This window comes from Purpureocillium takamizusanense, chromosome 1 (genome assembly GCF_022605165.1).
Source record: "Purpureocillium takamizusanense chromosome 1, complete sequence".
NCBI classification, from domain to species: domain Eukaryota; kingdom Fungi; phylum Ascomycota; class Sordariomycetes; order Hypocreales; family Ophiocordycipitaceae; genus Purpureocillium; species Purpureocillium takamizusanense.
The window spans coordinates 5,502,198-5,520,311 of record NC_063068.1 but is presented as its reverse complement, the minus strand read 5'-3'; the positions used below and the strand labels follow the sequence as shown (position 1 = coordinate 5,520,311).

General features: G+C 62.0%; 4 protein-coding genes across 5 annotated transcripts; 2 read left to right on the top strand and 2 right to left on the bottom strand.

The window, feature by feature from the left end:
• Positions 1-1,367: 1,367 nt before the first annotated feature.
• Positions 1,368-9,718, top strand: JDV02_001674 (Adenylate cyclase). 2 transcript variants are annotated; one of them, XM_047982622.1, is made up of 4 exons: positions 1,368-2,073; positions 2,190-3,105; positions 3,422-8,773; positions 8,826-9,718. In XM_047982622.1, the coding sequence occupies exons 1-4, from the start codon at positions 1,835-1,837 to the stop codon at positions 9,108-9,110; spliced, it is 6,792 nt and encodes a 2,263-aa protein (XP_047838588.1). In that variant the 5' UTR covers positions 1,368-1,834; the 3' UTR covers positions 9,111-9,718. The 2 variants fall into 2 exon arrangements, with proteins under 2 accessions (XP_047838588.1, XP_047838589.1); XM_047982623.1 differs by having other exon boundaries at positions 2,073-3,105.
• On the bottom strand, positions 9,429-11,557 carry ECM39 (Dolichyl-P-Man:Man(7)GlcNAc(2)-PP-dolichol alpha-1,6-mannosyltransferase). The gene has a single exon (XM_047982621.1). The coding sequence runs from the start codon at positions 11,502-11,504 to the stop codon at positions 9,735-9,737; it is 1,770 nt and encodes a 589-aa protein (XP_047838587.1). The 5' UTR covers positions 11,505-11,557; the 3' UTR covers positions 9,429-9,734.
• A 543-nt stretch (positions 11,558-12,100) lies between these two features.
• On the top strand, positions 12,101-13,419 carry JDV02_001672 (uncharacterized protein). Its single transcript, XM_047982620.1, has 3 exons — positions 12,101-12,509; positions 12,653-12,760; positions 12,923-13,419. Exons 1-3 carry the CDS (start codon positions 12,422-12,424, stop codon positions 12,976-12,978), a joined length of 252 nt encoding a protein of 83 aa, XP_047838586.1. The 5' UTR covers positions 12,101-12,421; the 3' UTR covers positions 12,979-13,419.
• JDV02_001671 (Ubiquitinyl hydrolase 1) lies at positions 13,192-17,024 on the bottom strand. Its single transcript, XM_047982619.1, has 4 exons — positions 16,159-17,024; positions 15,858-16,001; positions 15,788-15,801; positions 13,192-15,723 (listed from the first exon to the last, which is right to left on the bottom strand). The coding sequence occupies exons 1-4, from the start codon at positions 16,195-16,197 to the stop codon at positions 13,653-13,655; spliced, it is 2,268 nt and encodes a 755-aa protein (XP_047838585.1). The 5' UTR covers positions 16,198-17,024; the 3' UTR covers positions 13,192-13,652.
• Between the last annotated feature and the right edge of the window lie 1,090 nt (positions 17,025-18,114).

Sequence of the window (18,114 nt, the reverse complement as noted above, 5' to 3'; positions counted from 1 at the left end):
GCCTCCCCGCCGCCCCAACTGCGGACAATAGCAGCATGAATATGGGAACCCCCCCGTGTTTTGCGGACGGCTGCAGCGCTCCCCCCCCCAAATGCCACCAGACATCAACAATATACATTTAGACGTGCAGCACCATGTACCATATCTGTCCAGTGGAGTCGAAGGGGGGCGGGCCCGCGGCCGACGTAGCCGACCCGACACGGCGCCCCCTCCCAAAACCACAATACTATTCCCCTCCCCTCCATCTCCCCACGATGATCGCCTCACGTAGCGCAAGCGGCGGGGGGGCCTCTTTTGATTGATGTTGCGCTGCAGCCTGGGCGGTTGGGCAGCATGACGGGCGGACAGGTCGCAACAGCCCATGCCAAGTTGCATGCCCCGGGCCGTGTTTATAAGGCCAAGGTTCCGTTATTACCTTTTGGTAGGTCGGCATGGGTCTCGCGGGCAAGGTTTATTCGGTAGTACCTACCAGGTACGGGCTACTGTTACTGTGTCTTTGCTTGGGTAAGGGTCAGGTAGCGCCCGTCCCCGCCAATCTCGAACCCACCCCCCCTTCCAGTTCGACCACCGCCGCATACTTAGGCAGGTTAGGTAGTACTTATCCATATTCATCACCGCCGCCGTGCATTAGCAGCAGCGGCAGCGGCGCGGCGCAAGACACTGGTGAACCTGCTAAAGCTACCAAAGGTATGTACGTGTGCACGTACATACGGTCAGCTCCGTAACAGCGTTGCCGCGAGCGCCTCCCGTCTGTGCTGCACCCGGTGGTATAGTGAATACGTATGGATCGAGGATGGATGGTCGCTCGGCGGCGGTGGGCCAAGGTTTGGCGGTGGCAGCAGTACTTGTTGCAAAGTACCCCTCCAAAACGCCCACCAAGGTACGGTACTAGTTACCTGTAGCCGCCGCTGGAGCTGAAGCGGGCGGCAGCGCATCCTCCCCCGGACCCGGGCGTTTGCGGCAAGCCAAGCATCGAGGTTCCTACCGCGCGCTCGACGTTGGAGGCTCCCAGCACCAACCACCGGCGCCACCACCACTTGTTTTGAGTGAGGTGAGATGGGGGTTCCGTGTCCCAGTCCATGGTGGTATCAGCAGCCAAGGCCGCTCGGGTGTTGCCAGCGGTGCGGCAGGGGGCGGGAAGAGCCCGCGCTCGCCCCCTCGCTTGCCATGGCGAAGAGGTACGAACCTCTCGGCCATGGCCAGCCAGCCAGCACAGGCCTCTCTCAGCTGACGTTTGTATCCGGCAAGTAGCTCTTGAGGCACGAGCAGGTATTGCCACGCCCGCACACGCGCCCCCCTCTAGCAAAGCAAAATACCTTTGTCGCCCTGCTTTTGTACACCGTAGAGTACCAGACGCCAGACACCAGCATCCATCCATCCACACATCATCAATCACACCCGCCTGGCCCCCCTCCAACCAACAAACCCCCAGGCTCCATCCATCCATCCGTCCATCCAGCCTGTCTCGACACCGAGCCCGCCGCCGCCTGCCCGCCCCGATTTGCACCTCAACGTGCTCCCAGCATCGACCGCCTTCCCCACCGCGAAAGACGAACGCGAAGCAGTCGCCTCAAACACCTGCCAGCCGCCAGTCGATACCGTCCCAGCCCGCTCCTTCGACTCTCGCCTCGCCGAAAGCGCTTAAGCATGCTGAGCACCGCGCCGGCGACGACGTGAAAGCCTGCCCGACAGGTCGCACCGCTCATCGCATCGCCGTCACCGCCGCCGCCGCCGCCGCCGCCATCGTCGGCTGCAGTCGCCGCAACGCCCTCTGGCTCCCTCGGTCGATTGACATGGCCCGGGCCTCGTCCGCGACGGCCTGCCGCTGGTGACCATGTCCGACAATGAGGCCGCCGCCGTCTCCCGCATCAGCTCCATCACGAGCGCGAGCCACAGCACCGACAGCAGCACCCGCTCCACGACGACGGTGAGGCCCACGCCCTCGACGCCCGCCTCGTCCGCGCGCCGGAGCTCCAACCACCAGTCTCACAGTCAGAGCGGCCGCCGCGGTCACCACCACATGCGCGTCAGCACGGACGAGAGCAACAGCGCATATCACGCCAGCCGCAGGAGGTGAGCCTGCCATTCTCGCCCGCTCTTCCCCGTGCTCGTCTCGTGCCCCCCTCTCCTGTCTGTGCTTGTCGTCCCTTCTCCCGCTCTCTCTAACGCATCATGTCTCGCGCACGCAGAGCCTCGGGGGACGACGGCCAAGTGTCCCCAACGTCGACTTCTGCCGCCGCCGGCCGCGGCGCCCTCTCGCCCTCGTCGACGACATCGAACGTCTCCGTGCCCGACCGCCGCCTCAGCGACCTCACCAACTACCGACGCGAACTGGCCGCCATTGACGGAGCGCAGGGAGGCTCGCGCAACGCCTCGATAGGCGGCAGCGCGGGCGGCGGCATCTCGCTGGCCAGCACCAGCTCGCACGCGACGCCGTGGATGTCGCAGCCTGGGTCCGCGTCCATGTCGGGCGGCGGCCAGCCGTCGCGGGGCCTGCCGACGAGTTTCTACAACGACTCAAGCGACAGCCTGTCGGTGACGTCGCAGCTGTCGCCCACCCTGCCGTCGTCGGCGACGTTTGGTGGTGGTGGTGGTGGTGGAGCGTCATCGTCTGCGCCGCCGTTGTACGCTGGAGCAGCAGCAGCAGCAGCAGCAGCGGGGCCCGCCCGCCCATTTGCCGCACCGCCCGGGTCTGCGTCTGGTTCTGGGTCTGGGTGCCACGGGGGGCTCCAGCTGCTGCCCGGGTCCCACGACTCGCCCGACGCGGCCTATTTCAGCCCCGACGGAAGGCGACCGTCGGTGGCTAGCGTCACCACAACGGCCAGCAGCCAGGGCTCCAAGACTAGCGTCACCCGCGGCGGCTTCCGCAAACTCCAGGGCTTTTTCGGTGAGGAGTTTCCTGGCCGCGACAGCTCCGAGAGCAGCCTCCCCATCTCGCTCGGCAAGGACCAGCGCTCGCGCTCCTACAGCCATACCCGGCCCTCGCATCGCGACCGCAACTACTCCAATGCCACGGATCCCCGCGACCCCTCGCCTTCCTCGTCGAGGCCGCGAACGCCTGTGCCCGCCCCCGAGGTCGTCCCCTTTCTCTACCAGGACAATACTGTACGTGCCCGCCCTCCTGCTTGCTCATCGCTCGCCCTGCTACGTCTCGCCCCTTGCGAGGCGACAGGATTTGCGTGCCCCGTGTGACAATTGAGCGACGTCTGCCTCCTCGTCGCACCCGTTTGTTGTATCCACAGCCCGACCTGCCATGTGCCCATCCGCTGGTGCTGCTTGCCCTGGTCTGTGGCAGATGCGGCGCATGCCATGCTCTCATCCTGCGCCCGCCCCGCCTTCCGTCCCAACGGTCCCCCCCCTTCTCCCGCCCGCTCGTCTTTCGTCTCATCTATCCCCCCGGGTCTGACTGTGATTGCTACAGGACATTGCGCGGTACGGAGAGGCGCCCGTCCGAGAGTTCATGACGGGGCCCGACCGCGAACGTTACGCTAGCACCGCCGAAAGCACGGCCTCCCAAGTGCCGCCCAAGTCGTCTTCGTCTGCGCGATCCGGCGGCGTGCACCTCCCCGGCCATCACTACCACCGCCACAATAAAAGCAATGAGGACCCGCGAACACTGAGGCCGAGCGTCAGCAGGGAAGACACGCTCGCTACAAGCTATCCCCGCGAACGGGGCCCGTCGGTCCCCATGAACATCCAACGGTCGAGGGCGCATAGCCCGACCCCGAGCGCCATGAGCGGCCCGCCCCCGGGCTCCCGGTCTGGCCATGCCGACGGCCAGATTTCGCCTGGCCACCATGGCAAACGCGGCCTGCTCGGTCGCCTCCGGCGGCACAAGGACAAGGACGACGGCTCCAAGCTGCGCGACATGCCCTCGTCGACCCGGTCTCTGCAGGCCAAGGGATCGAGGCCAGACATCTCGCGACCGGACATGTCTCCGTCCCCCTTCCCGGGCTACTGGCCCAGCGCATCGGACATGAGTGACTCGCAGGACCCGAGGGCGGCCGCGCAGCGAGCGGCCACTTTTAACAACAAGTTCCCCTTCTCCAAAAAGGGCCGCACGCAACGAGGTGTCGACTACACCGAAGAGGCCATCGGGCCCACCGACCGAAACGATCCGGGCCATGTATACCATCTCGATACGAACCTCAACGACATGGAGGGTATTCTGACTAAGCCTCCCGCGTTACCCCCCATGGACGTGTCCTTTGTCAACAGTCTCTACGGCGATCGCAAGGAGTCGGTCGTTGAGCCCAAGGGCGGCTGGGATGCCCCCGACAGCTGGGCCGTCCGTCGCGGCACCGAGGAGCGGTCGAACCATACCACAGACGCCGACGAGGTGGGCAGTCCGCCACGGCCCGAGGAGAAGCTGGCGCCGTATTTTATTCGCATCTTCCGGTCCGACGGCACGTTTTCCACGCACTCGATGGCTCTTGACTCGACCGTCAGCGACGTAATATCTCAAGTCGTCAAGAAGACGTATGTTGTCGACGGCCTGGAGAACTATCACATCATCATGAAGAAGCACGACTTGATACGTGTTCTCACGCCCCCGGAGCGGCCGCTGCTCATGCAGAAGCGGCTGTTGCAGCAGGTCGGCTATGAGGAAAAGGACAGGATAGAGGAACTCGGCCGCGAGGATAACGGCTACCTCTGCCGCTTCATGTTTCTCTCCGCCAGGGAGAGTGACTTTCACGCTCGGACGACCGATCTTGGCATCACTCGCTCCCAAAAGCTCAACTATGTCGACCTCTCTGGTCGCAATCTTGTCACGATTCCCATCTCCCTCTACCTCAAGGCCTCCGACATTATTTCTCTGAATCTGTCGCGCAACCTGTCACTTGACGTACCACGAGACTTCATCCAGTCCTGTAAACACCTTCGAGACATCAAATTCACCAATAACGAAGCAAGAAAACTACCGTTGAGCCTTGGACGCGCCGGCAAGCTGACGTATCTCGACATCTCAAACAACAGGGTCGAGCAGCTTGAGCACGCCGAGCTCGGGGGCCTCACGGGTCTTCTCAAGATGAATCTTGCCAACAACAGACTGACGCACTTACCGCCGTCGTTTGGCGCATATCAGGCGTTGAGAAGTCTCAACATCTCCTCCAACTTCCTCGACATGTTCCCGCCTTTCCTCTGTGAGCTGCATAGCCTCGTAGATCTCGATCTCAGCTTCAACGCCATAGCAACCTTGCCCGAGGAGATTGGCAATCTGAAAAACCTCGAGAAGCTTCTTATCACCAACAACCGACTCTCAGAAGATGTCCCGCACGGCTTCCGTCAGCTCATCAGCCTGCGGGAGCTCGATATCAAGTACAACTCCATCACGAGCATCGACATCATTTCGGAGCTTCCCAAACTGGAGCTTCTGTATGCAGCTCACAATCGTGTCTCCTCCTTTGTGGGTCGCTTTGAACGCATTCGCCAGCTGAAGCTCAACTCGAACCCTCTGAATAAGTTTGAGATCATCGAGCCGGTACCGACACTCAAGACATTGAATCTATCCCACGCCCAGTTGGCCAGCATTGACTCGGCCTTTTCTAATATGACGAACCTGGAGCGCCTCGTCCTGGACAAGAATTACTTCGTGTCACTGCCGCCGCAGATCGGAGCCCTGAGCAGACTTGAGCACTTCAGCATCGCCAACAACTCGGTGGGCGAGCTGCCGCCTCAGATTGGGTGCCTCACCGACTTGCGCGTTCTTGACGTCCGCGGGAACAACATCTCCAAACTTCCCATGGAGATTTGGTGGGCAAACAAGCTCGAGACGTTCAATGCATCATCCAACGTCCTCGACGTGTTTCCCAAACCGGCCTCGAGACCTCCCCGGCTGCCGGGAGAGGAGTCGTCTGGACCGCCGCCGGTGCAGAATGGCAAGGCCCTGCCACTGGCCACGCTGCCATCTACACCCAGCTCCGAAGAACTCTCAGACGAACGGAGGCCGAGCCAGGCTTCCAGCACGCTGCTCAGTGTAGGCCCTTCGCCGGTGCAAAACGGCGAGAACCGGAAGAGCTCGGTCGTGTCTCTCTACGGCAAGGGCGGCCGCAAGACGTCGGTTGTTTCGAGAGCCGCATCACAGGGAACGCAGGGGACTGGATCCAGCAGCGCGCCCCCGGCAGCCATGCGGAAAGATTCGGGTCTGTCGTCAAGGCTCACAAACACCTTTGCCGGCTCCCTGCGCAATTTGTACCTCGCGGACAATCGCCTGGACGACGATGTCTTTGACCAGATTACGTTGCTGAGCGAGCTTCGAGTCTTGAACCTGTCGTATAACGATGAGATTAGCGACATGCCTCAGAGATCCATCAAGAGCTGGCCGCAACTCGTGGAGCTGTATCTGTCCGGAAATGGCCTCACGACAGTTCCGGCGGATGACCTGGAGGAGTCGAGCCTGCTACAAGCGCTCTACATCAACAGCAACAAGTTCACCAACCTGCCGGCCGATATCTCTAGGGCCAAGAAGCTCGCCGTCCTGGACTGTGGCAGCAACTCGTTGAAATACAACATCTCCAACGTGCCCTACGATTGGAACTGGAACCTGAACCCCAACCTGCGATACCTCAACTTGTCTGGCAACAAGCGGTTGGAAATCAAACAAACTGCATGGGGAGGCATCGACGGGCCAGGTGCCGTCAATCGGGAACAGTACACGGATTTCAGCCGGCTGGTCAACCTGAGGATACTGGGTTTGATGGACGTCACCTTGACGCAACCCAGCATTCCGGACCAGAGCGAAGACCGACGTGTGCGCACGTCTGGCTCGCTGGCAGGCCACCTCCCTTATGGCATGGCCGACACGCTCGGTAAGAACGAGCACTTGTCGACGGTCGATCTGGTTGTGCCTCGCTTCAACTCGTCTGAGACGGAGATGCTTCTGGGGCTGTTCGACGGACAGGCTCTCTCTAGCGGCGGCTCCAAGATTGCCAAGTATCTGCACGAGAACTTCGGACACATATTTGCCTTGGAGCTCAAAAGCCTCAAGACGCGCGCAGGCGAGACTCCCATCGACGCCCTTCGTCGGGCATTCCTAGCGCTCAACAAGGACCTCGTGACCATCGCCGTCCAGCACACCGAAGAGCGGCCCAAGACGACGCATAGGGGATCGGCGCAGCCGGTCGTTCTGAGCAAGGAGGACCTGAACTCGGGCGGCGTCGCCACTGTCGTCTATCTCCAGGGCACCGAGCTCTACGTCGCCAACGTTGGCGACGCGCAGGCCATGGTCATCCACACCGACGGGAAGCACCAGATGCTCACTCGCAAGCACGACCCCGCTGAGCCGTCCGAGCGGTCCAGGATTCGCGAAGCAGGCGGCTGGGTGTCCCGCAACGGGCGGCTGAACGACTTGCTTCAGGTCTCGAGGGCATTTGGATACGTCGACCTGATGCCTGCGGTTCAGGCGGCGCCGCATGTCAGCAGCATGACGGTCAAGGAGCAGGACGACATCATCTTGATGGCGACGAGTGAGCTGTGGGAGTACCTCGATGCCAACCTAATCACAGACATTGCCAGGGCCGAGCGAACGGACCTCATGCGCGCCGCTCAGAAATTACGAGACCTTGCCATGGCGTACGGTGCGTCGGGCAAGATCATGGTGATGATGATAAGCGTTGCGGACCTGAAACGGCGCGTTGAGAGATCACGCCTGCACCGCGGCACGAGCATGTCGCTGTACCCATCAGGCGTGCCGGACGAGGCTCAGATGCTGTCGACGAGGAGGGTTCGCAAGGCCAAGGGCGACGTGCTGGACTCGTCCCTCAACCGCCTCGAGGCAGAGATTCCCGCGCCGACGGGTAACTTTGCCATCATCTTCACCGACATCAAAAATTCGACGACGCTGTGGGAGCTGTACCCCAGCGCCATGCGGTCCGCGATCAAGCTTCACAACGAGGTGATGCGTCGGCAGCTCCGACGGGTCGGAGGGTACGAAGTCAAGACCGAAGGCGACGCCTTTATGGTGGCGTTTCCTACTCCCACTTCGGCGCTGCTGTGGTGCTTTGCCGTGCAGCTCCGACTATTGGACGTTAACTGGCCTGCCGAGATTCTCAATTCGGCGTCTGGGGAAATCATCCACGACAAGGATGGCACCCTCATATTCCGAGGCCTGTCGGTGAGGATGGGCATCCACTTTGGTGGAGACTGCGTGAGCGAAACCGACCCCATCACTCGGCGCATGGACTACTTCGGGCCCATGGTGAACAAGGCGGCTCGTATCGCGGCAGTGGCCGACGGTGGCCAGATCACTGTATCGACGGATTTCATCAGTGAGATCCAGAGGTGCCTAGAGGGCTACCAAGAGACGGAGCGTCACAGCTCCGCGGGGTCCGAGGAGGCGTTCGACGACGAGTCATATGCGGCGGCGATACAGAAAGACCTGCGCTCGCTCACATCCCAGGGCTTCGAAGTCAAAGAGATGGGTGAGAGGAAGCTCAAGGGGCTGGAAAACCCAGAAACCATCTATACGCTGTATGCGCACGCCCTAGCGGGCCGCATCGAGTACCATCAACTACACGAGCCGCGCGAGGAAGGCCCCGACAAACCGGCAATCTTGGCGCCTGGTGCCGAGCTGGCCTTTGACCCCGAGACCATTTGGGCCTTGTGGAGAGTCAGTCTGCGACTTGAGATGCTCTGCAGCACGCTCGAGGAGATTAGAGGCTCCGGGCTGCAGCCACCGGAGACGGAGCTCCTAGAGCGTATGAAGTCCCGAGGCGGCGAAGTGACGGACAGGTTCCTGCTCAACTTTATGGAGCACCAAGTGAGCAGAATAGAGGTGAGTTTGTATTGCCCCGAACAATGTACTTCAGCATGCTGACTGGACGCAGACCTGCGTCTCGACTTTGGCCATGCGACACATTGCCATTGGCGGCGGTGTGCTTCGGGAGCTCAACGATCTACGGGCACCCATGGCATCCGTGCTTGACTTCTTTGCAAATCAACAGAAGGAGCTGGAGCAGTATCGCAAGATGTACGGTGCTCTGCCCCAACCTAGCGGCAAGGATGGACCGCTGCGGCTGAAGCAGGTGGTGGAAGAGGCAGAAGAGGATCAGGAGGACACCAATGCGGCAGAGCACGGTGCCGAGACAGACAGCGAAGCGGATCACAACTGAGCAAGGCACTCTGCGCCCGCTTCACGTCTCTCCCAGAGCGAGAACGAAGCGCCGCCCACTATACCCTGGCAGACATGGGCCATGCGATTCGAGAGTTGGAGCCGCGAGTGCTTTGTGTACTTGGGGCAAGAGATGGGAGCGGGACCGGTACATAATTTGGGGATCCATGGGCTGAACATGATTTTTCTTTTCATCTTTTTCTTTTGGAGAGCGGCACAGGCGGCGTGTGAAGACGGCAGGCTTGGGCCACGCATTTGATTATGCCCCTTGAGGGGAGTGCGCGCACCGGCCAATGGTGATTTCGCGAATGCGGCGTTAGGGACGATTTGTAGCTCTGGTCAGGGGGGTGGGGGTGGGTATGTGGTAGAGGTGTCTGTGGCGCACGAGAGAGCCCGATGCTTTTGTCCGACCATGTATGTTAGGTTGCGGGTTGAGGACAGCCGGGAGAGAGCCTTATGTCATGTCTTTGCCATTATCTACGTTACTTTATGTTTGGGTACCCACGGTTGGATGGCAGGCAGCTCTTTTTAGCGCGGGAAGAGTCGGCCCGCGGGCCAAATGTTACATATTATCATCATCTGCAAACGGACATGAAAGCCAAAAAAGGGACACATCGGCCTCCCTCTATGACGTCGCGTACTGCCCGTCCTTGACGCGCTTCATGATGTGGATGCGCGGCGACATGCGCGGGCCGATCCACCACCCGCCCGTGTACTTCCTCACGGCGCGGCGCACGTCTGCCACCCTGGCGCCGAGCCCGAGCACCCTGTGCGACTGGCGGGGGCCGGGTGTCGGCGCGGCGGCCTCGACGTCCGATGGGTCCTTGGCGCCGGGCTTGAGGAGCTCGATGCCGTCGTAGCCCTGGACGACGCCGAGGACCTTCCAGTTGCCGAGGGGGAGCATGGGGTCCTCCATGAGGGCGTAGTCCATCCTCTTCCAGAAGCTGGGCCACTTGAGGTCGGGCTTGTCCTCGGTCTTGTCGAAGAGGTAGATGGGGTCGCGTTGGTGGTCGTGGTCGTCGGGGGCGTGAGGGCCGGTGAGGGCGAGGGGCAGGCCGGCGCGGTTCTGGCCGAAGAGGGTGAGGCCGGTCATGCAGGTGAGGACATCGGCGTGGACGGTGATGGCGGGGGGCGAGGTGATTGAGGTGGAGGGCGACGACAGCATGGTCGCGGCGGCGTCGGCGGTGAGGGCATAGAGCTGGGCGAGGGCGTCGCCGCCGGGGTAGTTGAGGGAGGAGAGGAGTAACATGCCGGCGGTGGCGGCGAGGGAGGCGAGGACGGAGAGGACGAGAGCGGCGGTGGCGACGGCGTAGAGGGGCGACTTGCGGCGGCGGATGGCGATGTAGTCGGCGGCGAGGGCGGCGGCCGCGGTGAGCGGGGGCACGACATAGAAGATGAAGCGGGCCTCCTTGTGCGGCTGGAGGGAGTAGACGGCGACGAAGGCGAGGCTCGGCAGGACGAGGCGGCGGGTGGAAGGAGCCGTAGCGGGGAGGAAGAGGGCGAGGGCGATGAGGGGCAGGGCGAGCGGGTTGAGGAGCAGGCGCGGCAGGGCCGAGGTGAAGTAGTAGTGCCAGGGGGAGGTGCCCCAGTTGGACGAGCTGCCGAGGACGGCGTTGTAGTAGAAGCCCCAGAGCTCGGGCCAGAGCGGGCGCTGCCAAAAGAAGGAGTCGATGGGGATGGAGACGGCGAGGGCGGCGACGAAGGCGACGGCGAAGACGGGTACGAGGCGGCGGGGCGTCATCTGGCCCGAGTAGAGGAGCTGGGCGAGGACAGCAGCGAGCAGGATGGCGAGCTCGGCGCGGAAGACGGCAGCAGCAACGACGAGCAGGGCGACGGCCTGGCGGCGGCGGACGAGGGCGGCGCGCGGGGCCCTGCCGGGCAGGAGGAAGGCCATGGCGAGGGTGACGAGGCCAAAGGCGAACATGTTGGGCAGGGCGCGGGAGGCGTAAAAGGGCAGGTGGAACTGGGCGAGCAGCAGGGCTGACCACCAGCGGGCGACGCGGACGCCGTGGGCGCGGCGCAGGGCGCGGGCGAAGGCGACGAGGGCGGCGGCGTTGAAGGCGGCGAGGAGGGCGCGGACGAGCAGCTGGGCGCGGGCGAAGCCGGCGAGGGCGACGAGGGGCTGGGCGAGGCCGGCGAGGACGACGGCGCCGACAAAGGTGCGCGGGACGGCGCCGGGGAAGGAGGCGTGGTCGTAGACGGCGGCGAGGCGGGCGCGCGGCGCGGGGCCGGTCCAGGGGATGCCGTAGACGAGAATGTCGTGGGCGGCCTGCATGTTGAACGACTCCTCGACCTTTGTGTGGGGGGCGGCGGCGAGGTGCGCGAGGGGGACGAGGAAGAGGAGCGCCTCGAGGAGGGTGTCTGCGAGAGACGACGACGACGACGACGACGCCATGGTGTTGACTGTTGAGAGTGCGATCGATGCGGTGGTGGTGGTGGTGGTTTCGCGGCTCTCTCTCTTTCTCTCTCTCTCTATCGCGTCACTATCTCCCAGTCTCTCAGATCATCTGCCCCTCAAATCACGAGCGCCTTCCGTTGCACCTTGCGACACAGCGAGAGGGTAATGGCGTCGTCGTCGTCGTCGGTCGATGGAGGACATCGATTGCCCCAAAGCATGTTCGAAGCAATTGCAGGTAGGTATCGTGAGCGGCGGCCGCCGGATCGGACGTCGCGTCGAGGGGTGGTGGTCCAGCACCGCGGCGTAGACAAAAGGGAGAAGAAACACGGGGCACAAAGAATCAAGCTGCTGCTGCGGCGTACTAGGGGTGAGTGACGTCGTTGGCAGCGAAGCTATCAGTTATCAAAGCTACCTAGGGGCAGCAGCTCCGTAGGTCGTTAGCAGGCTCAGCCTCGCGTCCTGGTCTTGTCTGCCACACACCCACACTGCCCACCCATCGGATCGGCGCAACCAATCCCCGCCTGCGACTTGTCCTCGTCCCTTCTTTCCTCCCGCCCAGGAACAGCCGCGCACGCCTGAGGACGACGCTACGTATCTAAGCAAGCAGCTCACCACCTAAACGGCCACCACATCAACCAACCCACCTAATAACCTAGGCAGGGGAGAGCGCCGGGCCGGCGAGCGAGCGACCGCCACTCCAACGCACCATCGACATCCAAGACGCAACCCGCCCACTCACTCACGCCCTGCGCGCTTCCTCTTCCCTCCCCCCTCATCCTCTCGATAACAGGGCAGCCCAAGTTCAACAACAACGAAAACGAAGCGAAGCGAGCTAAAGCAACGACACAACAACCGGCTCCTTCTCCTGCCCCCCTCCGCGCGCTGCGCCCGCGCGCCCCAACCCGCCGCCCACGATGCTCTTCTTCGGCAGCTTCCTCTACATCGCCGTCCTCCTCATCAACTCGGTCGCCATCCTCAGCGAAGACCGCTTCCTCGCACGCAGTACGCCCTCCTCCTCCTCCTCCTCCTCCTCCTCCGCGCCCCCCCGTCTGTCCTCCTTTCTGTGTTTCTCCCCCAGCGCTGACCATCCATGGGGGGCTGCCCGGGGCCGCTGGCCCTTTTGGCCTCCCAACAAACAACCGCAGTCAACCTCTCGCCCGCCTCGTACGACCCGGCCTTTGGCTCCGGCGCCGACGCCAGCATCAAGGCCAAGATCATACACCTCATCGCCAGCGTCCGCACAATCATGCGCAGTGCGTCTCCTCTCCTTTCCTTGCCTGCTCTGCTTTCTCCCGGTTTCCTCTTTCGTCTACCCTCTTTCTTCCCCCCTTTACCCGCTCTCTCTTTCTTAGAGACGCCATTCGCGGTAACAACGACTTCGAGACCGGCGCATCGCTGACGCTCGCTCCGTGTAGTGCCGCTGATTTTCGTCAACCTGGTCATCATACTCTACGAACTGGTCCTCGGGTGATGAGGGCGACACGATAGACAAGATAGGACATGACCTTAGGGGACGGGGGGAAAACAACCGCCATGCATGCACCTCCCCCTCCTCCCTCCCCGTGTGGAACTTTACAATTACGACAAGCGGGCTCTTTTGGAGGATGTGACTGGCTAAATGACATGCTCGCGGCAAGCCACGACGCATGGCACAACAACGACACGGGGAGGATGGCGGTTGTTCGCAAGGATTGACGGGTGTTGGTGCAGGCAAAGGTCCATGTGAGGTCACCACGACTCGTCTCCCGACAGCCAATCGACTACAGCGGGCTCACGATCCGGTGCGGGTTCCCCATTTCTCAATGTGAGACCTGGTAGAAAGCTATTATAATGTAAACTGAAATGACACGCCTGATGCTGCGACGCCGCCGCCATGTAGCAATATATTAGCCCAGCACCGTCGCTCAAAAAACCGCGGCGCAGCCATCAAGTCTCATCCCGTCGAGTCGTGCCACAAAAATCAAACGCCTGCCCTCCGCGGCGGCAAGCAGTCGGCGAGCCCTCGTCGCCGCCAGGTCGCAAAAAAACCGAGTGTCGCTCCAGTTGCCATGTCTTGCGCAGAGGCCAACAAACAGCACAATATATCCTCCGTCATGAAATCGTACAGGTCCGAAAAAGAAAAGAACCATTCGCGTCGCCAATGGCTCATGACAGCAGCCCGCTGCTCTTCTTCCGGCCGATGCCCATGCTGAGGCGGCCCTTCTTCTCTTGCTTCTCGGGCAGCTCGCCGCTGTCGCTCCCCTCCGTCGTCGCGTCCACCCCCGCCTTGTCCTTGTGGAAGAAGCTGAAGCTCTTCTTGGACATGGACTTGCTGCCGCGCTTGGACCGGTCGAGGATGCCCGCCATGGCCCCGACGGTGCCGTTGCCGTTGCTATTGCCGTTTGTCTCCTTCTTCCGGGCCTGGTCCTCCTTGGCCGCCGTCTTCCTGCTTTCGTCGAGCACCTTTTGGAGCTCATCCTGCTCTGTCCTGTGTGCCTGGAATCTCTTGAGCTGCTCCTCCCGCCGCTTCTTCTCGTCCTCCTTGAGCTGCTTCTCACGTTCCTTTTCAGCTTCCTTGGCCTGCTTCTGCGTCTCCTTTTCGGCCAGCTTGGCTGCTTTTTCTGCCGCTTCGCGTTCCTTCTTTTCGCGCTTCTTGTCATCCTTGCTCTTCGCATCCTGCTTCGATGTGGGCGTCCTCGTCAAGGCGGGCACGGGGGGGACGGCGGGGCTTGGAGGAGCGGCCTCGGTGGCTGGAGGTGCACTCGACAGGTCTGGGGCGGTCTGGGCGTGTGCCAGTTTCGAAAAGGTTTCTGGCTCCGGAGCTGGTGGCGTGGGGTGCGTGGCTTGTCGCTTCAGCGGAGCCGTGTCCGCCTTGTCACTGTCTTCATGCGCGACGTTGGCGGCCTGGGTCGCCAGCTTCACCTCTTCCATGCCCTCCTTTTCCTGCTCCTCCCTGACCTTCTCAAATGTCGTCTCCTGATAGAACAAAACGTATGCCGTTGCCATGCCGGGCTTGTCTCCAAAGAAGTTACGCACAAAGTGCTTGTCGACGGGCTCCACCATCTCGTCATCGAACAGGACCCAGCCCCGGTCCTTGGTCTTGATGATGGAGACGTAGTGACCGTGGTAGGCGTTGCCGCCGATGTGGACCACGACCGCATACAGCTCGTACAGGCGATCAGGGTCCGATGCGTCGTCGGTGGTGTTGAACATGCGCAGCTGATAGGGGTACACGACCCGGTGGAACAGCTTCTGCAGCCGGCTGTAGTCCTCCGTGTACTTGAAGCGCTTGAGATGCAGAGTCAACACCTTGGGTAGCCGCTTGACCTTCATGCGCTTCTCCGCCTCTTGCAGACCGCCGCAGTGGTCGCAGTGGAACTTGTTCCGCTCGCAGAGCATCTCCTCGGCGGAGAACTTGCGCAGGCAGGACGTGACTGAGGAGTGCTCCTCGAGGTCGATGGAGAGGTCGAGGAATGTCTCATCGCGCTGCGACGCCGTCTCGCACGTCAAACACTTGGTCTCCGAGGTCAGGACGCCCTCGAAAATGTCGTGAACCCAGCCCGTGCCAGGTGATCGATAGCCAGTGGCGTTGTTCACGGCAAGGGTGCCGAGCGCGTTCTCCACCGACTGGAACAGCCCATTCTGCCGCCTGACGTCGTCATCCTGGATCCGACGCGCATTCGCTTCGACGTTGGCAATAACGTCATTCAGGACTAGGCCATAGAACTCGTGGGCATCTTGATGCATGGAGTTTCGGAACATCTCGTTGTCGCGTTTGAAGATCTCGAGGAATCGCTGCGGGCTCAACACGCCGGTCCGGGTGTTGCTCTCGAGGAGGGCGAGGAAGATGTCCTTGAGCCCGGTGAAGGTGCATTCATCCATGCCGTAAGCCACGGCATTCTCCTGCGCTAGCTCCAGGATGGGGCCTTTGAGCATGGCCTGCTTCTTTTTGTATTCGGGGGTGTCGGGCTTGTCCTCGGGTTTGACGGCGGCCTGACCACCCACGGGTTGGCCGGCATTGATGGCCTGCCTCTGCTTTAATACCTGGGCTGTCGACGGCACCTTTTGCTTCTGTTGCGGCGCCGGCAACGTCGGGTTCATGGGCGGTCTAATGGTAACGTGGACTTTGGGGTTGGTGCCATTGGGGGTCCCAGCGGGCGAGAACGGCGGGTACCCGACGACGTTGTCGCGAAAGAGGTCGGAGTAGAAGAGCGCTTGGACGATAGAGTTGCAGTAACTAGGGAGGTGTCAGCAAAGGTAGGTCGGCTTGAGGATAGTCGTTGGAACGACAGGCGCCGTACCAAGTGTTGCCAAACTGTAGTCGCAAGTCAGCCGCATGTTGCGCGGGATCAAGAGTGGTGGGCAGCGTACATTCTCAAAGCCATAGAAGCGGTCGCTGCCATCCTCGCGCAGCGGGCCCGCATTCTGCAGCATCTTCTCTAGCGGGGTCACTTCATGGACGATGTCGTCCTTCTTCTTCTGAAGGGCATCTTTGGCCGGCTGGGTGGTGGTGGCCTGCGGGAGGGGACCATTTGTCAGCGGTCGAGCGAGAGGTTGAGAAAGGTACTTGTCGAATGACGTCCTGTGAAGTAGCGAGGGAGCGACGGTAGCACGAAGAGAGATGCGGCGTCGCAAAAATGCGCTTTCACCAGGGCAGTAGGGTGCGACTTACCGAGCCGGCACTCTTGATCTTGTTGAGGAAGCCTGCCATGATGGGCGGTCGGTCGCGTGCCGAGTGCGGAGGCAATCCGGGGTCACAGCGAAGGCGATGGATGGGTAGGGTTTAAAAGCTGGGCTGGCGGGTAGCGCGAACCGCGTCGGCGTCAGCAGTGAAGCGACGCCCAGTCGAGGAGGGACAGAGACGGTGATGAAGCGACCAAGTCATTCGAGGCGAAAGAGCTGAGAGAGGACGGGCTGGAGAACGATGGGCGGGATTAATCAGGAGGAGGAGGAGGAGGAGCAGCAGCAGGAGGAGGAGGCGTGTCGGGTGGCAGGCAGTCAGTGCAGTACGGGGGGAACGAGGACTGCGGTTGGGGAACGACAGGCGCTGAGAGATGGGGGCGCACAGGCTTGGTCGAGCCCACCCGCTCAACCCCGTCTGGCTGGTGTTGGTGGTGTGCGAGTGTGTGTGGCTTGGGGGGGGGGGAGGGAGGGAAGACGGGCGGCGGAAGAGGGGAGTGGAGTGGAGGGGGGATGCGGTGGCGTGGCCAGCGGACGAAGCAGCGGAGGGAGGGAGGGAGCGAGGGAGAGATGAGGCGTTGCGGGCGCACTGTGCCTGGATGGTGAGGCGTGAGTGAGGCAGAAGCAGGCGAGCGAGCGGATCGATCAGAATGGAAGACTCGGGCGCAAGCCAGGCAGGCAGCAGCAGGGGCGAGGATGTGCCAACCGGGACAGCGCTACAGTGCAGTGTGAGTACAGACAAAGACTGTTGCAGCGCTGTAGCGGCGTCGTTCGTTGGTCGTGTTGGCTAGGCAGAGGTTGGAACAGGTAGCGACGATTGACGTGCGAGGGTGAAAGTGAGGGGAGGGGAGGGGAGGGGAGGGGGGGGGGGGGATGAAGGAGGGCGGATCAGCGGGCGGGCGAATTTGCCAGAATGCGGATGGAAGGCGGGCCACGAGGCACTGCGTTTAGAGAGGTACTTTACCTAGGTACGTACTTCAGTAGTAATGGCGCTACTTGTTCTGTACTGGCCAGCCACCTCAGGTACGTATTCCAGGACAAGCCATGATGTGGGGGAGCAGACGGGGTTCGGGTACCGGGGACATGCTGACTCGGAACGCAACGTGCCGCATTTGTATCACAGCGTGCGTGCGCGGGGCTCCCGTCCCCGGCGGGAGGACTCGGGAGGACGAGCGAGCTCTGTTCATGCAAGCAAGCTAGCAAGCAAAGGCGCGCGCCCAAGGTCGTCGGTCAAGCCGTAACGAACAAACGTACCCAAAACCGCCTCACGACATAGAAACAGAAGGGGGGGCGGCGGGGAGGAATGGGGGGTGCATCCCGCCCTCCCATCCATCCATGCAATCCACTTAGTACGTTAGTACCCTGAACTGGAACTGGAACCCCCCTCTCTCTCCTCCCCGCACCGAGCCCCCGGAGGCGAGCCCGCCATCCAGACCGGGGGGAGGGGGGGTCAATCAGCAAGCAGGAGGATCCCTGACGCGCCAGTGTAAGTGGCCAGACAGGCGCAGGCAGGATGGCAAGCGAGCAGGCAAGCATCAAGCAACCACGGCCACGCGCGCTCGCTGCTGACAATCCCCAGACACATCCCTGGAATCGTGGGCGGCGGCGCGGTAGGGGATGAAGCCGGCAAGGCACCTGGGTACTTACTAAGGTACCTAAGGTACCAAGGTAGGCCCTTCACTTCACCTACTACTAACATGGGGAGGCAAGCTCACGGAACAAACAGGACGGGGCATCTGGGGCTCTGGACGCGGGAGGAGGCGTTCGCGGCTCACATCGAAGGGAATTCCCGCGCGTGATGAAGAACGAGCTGCAGCTTCTCTCTGTCGACAAAGGTCCGTTTCGTCTGTGGGCGGGCGTCGATGCAAGCCGGAAGTCGTCGGTGCCACGCGTGAAGAGGGCCCCGCCTTTTTGGGATCCTTACTGCTACTAGCAGGCACCCAATCCA